Here is a 4,508-nt window from a genome sequence, read left to right on the forward strand (position 1 = left end):
GCAGGAGGGAAGGCCCTCTATGAGGTGGATTGATTCAGTGACTGGGATAATCAGGATGGGAGTGTCAGAGACAGTGCGATTGGCACAGAACAGAGCAGAGTTTAGGGCTGCTGTACATAGGGTTGCTATGAGTCGCAAGTGCCTCGCTGGCACATAACAACAACAGCAAGTGTGGATTATGGGCTTGATCCTCAAACTTTTTGATGAGCAGTTGATCACTCAACTACTTTCCTATTCAGACATCTTAGGGACTTTTGAAGGAATACAGAATAGACTGGGTCTCATCTCTTTTTCATTATTTGTAGTTAATCTTTTAATCTTTGAGTGAAACGGTTACTTTTGAAGTGTTATCAGGCTTCTGCATTATTATATATAGTAGCACCATATCTAAAAATCCCTCATTTTTACTCAGTACTTATAGTTTCTCATGCAAAATGATATTCCATTTTTTAAAATTTCTGCTTATGAGTTATCATAAGAAAAAGAAAACAAAGTATATATGAATTAGTGTATGTATTCTTTACCTCCATTTTCAGTATTATTTTTATACTTTTTAATGCCATAAACTATTTAAAATGATAACTAGTATTTTAGTTGTATATTACTGGTTTTATCAGAGTAGATTTTTGAACTCAGTTTTCTCTCAAAACTGTTGAAGAATAAGCACATGTGGAATATAGACTACTATACCTAGCATTTGAAAATTTAGTTTCTGCTCTGCCTGGTCCTCCTCCTAACCATCTTTATGATGACCTGGAAGAAGTCAGTTAGCCATTGTAAGCATCATCTTTAAAATGCTAATTTTTGCTAGATAAGTAAGGCTTCTTCTAGTTTTGTGATTCTAATAAGTTATTTTATTTGTGATTGTGTTGTTTTTGTTTTATTATCTAGCATTGAATGAATATTGAATATCACATTAGCCATGAGTATTTAATATTTTGAAATATGAAACAAAAACCTAATTTTTTTTCTATTGTTGTCTTCAATGAAATTTTAAATCATAGAAGTGCATGTACAGTACTTTTAAAGAAATAAAACATTTGTTAATTTCATATTACCTAATGTAGAATCTATTTTAGAACCAACTACATCATATATATTTTTTATCATAATTTTTTCAACTCTGACTTAATGTGCTGTACATTATAGTCATGTTTACTTTCTGAAATAGCAAAATTTTTAATTCTGTAGCACACTCCAATCTCTTGATCAAAATTGTCTTTGACAGACTTTGATTCAAAGTTTCTATTCTTCCTTTGACTTTAGGTTTGATATTCGCTTGATGAAAGAAGGCCGCATGAAAGGACAAGCTTTTATTGGGCTTCCAAATGAAAAGGCAGCAGCCAAAGCGTTAAAGGAAGCGAATGGATATGTTCTTTTGGGAAAACCAATGGTGGTTGTATCCTTTAAAACAGTCTGTTCCAAGAGTCTATTTTCAGGAGAAAATATAACTGAAATGAATTTATCATTTAAAAATTTGAACAATGGCATTCTAATTTGAGATTTTTCAATTACATTTATGTATCATGCCCCTTAGCTTAGAAAGATGATTATGATTTAGATTTGTAGTGCAAAATAAAGGAACTTCAGGGAGCTCTGGTGGCTTAGTGGCGAGGACCTGTACTATACTCTTAAAGGCATAAGGTTTAAATCCACCAGGTGCTCTTTGGAGAAGGGTGGGCAATCTCTTCCAGAGGGTCAACTGTGGGTCATTTCAGATTCTAGAGTGCACAGTAGCAACAACATAAGTTTAAGAAAATTTCAGCCAAATCCATAAACATTTAACTCACTCAGATATTTATATTCATGCTAAATTTAAGAGGCTATGTAGTTCAAGAACACATTTGGAGTAATTTTAGAAGGTACAGTTCAGTGTACCTTTTATAATTTTGGACTTGATTCTATTCACATATACAATTTTTTTTTTTTAGAATTTTATTAGCAAGAATACATCTTTAATCATCCTGTTGTAATAATTAAGTAGTTTTCAAGCTACATGCAAGTGTGTTATACCTAGAGTGAAAAGTAGTGGCCATATATAAAAGATTTAATATTTTACTTTGCTCTAAATACCTAGAGATCTTGAGTTGCTCACTGGCCTAGTAGGTAAGGAGATTTGCTGCCAACCCACAGGCACTCAGTTTGAATCCACCAACAGCTCCACAGAAGAAAAATTGGCAGTCCTGTATGCAATTTGCAACCCCTGAATGATCAGCTGTGAGTTACTTCCTACTGAGCAGCCTGTAAGAAAAAAGAATAATACCTCCTAGAAAAATCGTGGACAGCAGGTTGGATGCTATCAAAACATAATTCAGTGAATCCTTGAGAGAAGAATAAATGTGAAAGGTGTTTTGTGGTGGTGTTTTTTTTTTTAACAGAAATTTGTATTCTTATTTAGAAAAAATTTTCATTTTTATGAAGGAAACCTTAATTCTAAAAACATTAGCAGTTTGCTCGCTCTGCTAGACCAAAACAAGATTCCAAAGATGGAAAGAGAAAATGTTAAACATTAGTAAAGGTAAGTATTTACATAATAGGATAAAAGGGTAAGACTGTTTATTAAGGTATACTTAAGGGCAGAAGCCTGGTGTGCTAGCATCAGTAGTTCCCAAGATCCTTTTTTTCTCATTCTTTATGCTTCTAATCACTATTTCATTTGGAACCTTAACTACGTTGTAAAAACCATATGTATGTAAAACTCAAATTCAGAGAATAACTTTTCTTTGTCTTCATTTACTTTTTTTGCCTACAGTGAAGTAGTGGTTCTTAACTTGTGTTAGAATCATCTGGTGGACTTGATAAAACACAAGTGCTGGGCTCTACTTCCACAGTTTCTCATGTAGTAGGTCTGCCCTAGGGGTTTAGGGTAACCAACCATCCTTGTTGGCCTGTGACTAAGGCACAAAGGACTTTCAGTGCTACAGCTAGGACAAGTTGGTCACCCTAGATAGACCCTGAGATTTTGCATTACTAATGAAATTACCCCATAATAGTGAGACTTCTTCTGGTCTGTGGACCACACTTGGAGAACTCCTGAGGTAAATGCTTAAAATGATCTTTTTAACTTAAATTAAAAAACTGTGAGTATTGATTATTTGAATACTTCATTAAAAAATGTGTACTTCTTTATAAAATGAAATATTTTGTCTTTAAAACTAATTTCAATGCATTTTTAGTTACTGAGGGTTAAAAATTTTAATGTTAATTAAGCATTTTAAATTCTAAAGCCTGTGGTATAATATTTTAAGTTACATGTTGCATGGAAATATATCCCTTTAATTCCTGTTTTAAATCTCTCTTTGTAAATTAGAAGAACTAATCAAAATTTTTGCTATTTAGCCAAAAAAAATTCATGACTAAAGAGGAAATTTTGCTTAACATTTTATTTCTAGTCCCTCTGAAATGTCTTGAATATTTAGATTGTTATAAAGCATTTATGCTGATATTATCAGAAAGTAACCTAAAGGACAGAATAGAATCAATAATTTAGTGTCTGATTAAAAAATCTTTTATTTGTAAATCTACTGATGAAAAACAAGAAAAATTTAAACTACATTCTGCTGTTCTTCTTTAGAAGAATTCCTGCGTAAATACTGCTGTAATACTGTGTCATGCAAAGTGTATCCTTTCTTGTTGTATCCTTTTGGGGACAGTACTCTTTTGGTTTTTTTCACTAGAAATGTTTTACCGCCTCCTCTAACCATGGATCCAGATTGAGCAATAATTTTTACATTTTGTTCAAATGAAATATTACTAAGATTGAACGAGTCATTTCTTTTTTAGATTTGTTGAATTTTCTATGGTGTCCTTGAAGTTAGCTAATTTTTCCAGAGAAAGTTAGTGAATCAAGTCATCTTATTTACTTTGGAAAATGTATGCATTTACTTAACACTAAATGTAGTCTTGCTTTTTGTGTATTTCCTAAATCTAATAACAATATGCTTTATATTTTATGACATACTTGGTTTAGGTTCTCTACATAGCATGGTGTAAAAGTTACACTGGAGACTTTTTTTTTCTTTTAAAATTTTATATTTTAAAAATTAAATTATCTGATTTCTCTGCAATTCCAAAGAAGAGTTGCTGTCCTCATATCTGAAGTAGTATTGCAATCTCCTTTGAGATAGATAGCAAGTGGAAGTGGTTTTTATTCCTTCCTCCCCTCACCCCCACCATTTTTATTTTATTTTATTTTTTTCTAAAACCAAGAGATGGAATACAAGAGTAACAGAGGGAAGAAGACACTATTTTGACTCAGGGTAGCTCATTAAGTGAAAAGAAAGACTTCTGGTAGGTATATAAGAGCAGTGATTTCCAAACTCCTTGTGGTTAGGTGCCATTGACATGGCTCTGACTTAAAGACCCTGTATAAAACAGAAGGAAACCCTGCACAATCCAACACCATCTCCACAATCTGCTGTGTTTAAGCACATTGTTACAGTCACTCATTCTGTTTCTTTGCAGGCTGATGTCCAAATACAACTAGAACATTGGCTCTCAATCTTGTT

General features: G+C 32.7%; 1 protein-coding gene across 1 annotated transcript in view; it reads left to right on the top strand.

The window, feature by feature from the left end:
- The window catches only part of RNPC3 (RNA-binding region (RNP1, RRM) containing 3), a 38,377-nt gene extending 35,857 nt beyond the window's left edge, over positions 1-2,520 (top strand). The window contains exons 13-14 of the mRNA XM_006882459.1: positions 1,267-1,399; positions 2,447-2,520. Of these exons, the coding sequence (XP_006882521.1) occupies positions 1,267-1,399; positions 2,447-2,506 (193 nt within the window). The 3' untranslated portion in view covers positions 2,507-2,520. The remainder of the gene's footprint in view (positions 1-1,266; positions 1,400-2,446) is intronic.
- The last annotated feature ends 1,988 nt before the right edge of the window (positions 2,521-4,508 follow it).

Source organism: Elephantulus edwardii, unplaced genomic scaffold, assembly GCF_000299155.1.
Source record: "Elephantulus edwardii isolate Elephantulus edwardi_28Jun2011 unplaced genomic scaffold, EleEdw1.0 scaffold00020, whole genome shotgun sequence".
In the NCBI taxonomy this organism is placed as follows: Eukaryota; Metazoa; Chordata; class Mammalia; order Macroscelidea; family Macroscelididae; genus Elephantulus; species Elephantulus edwardii.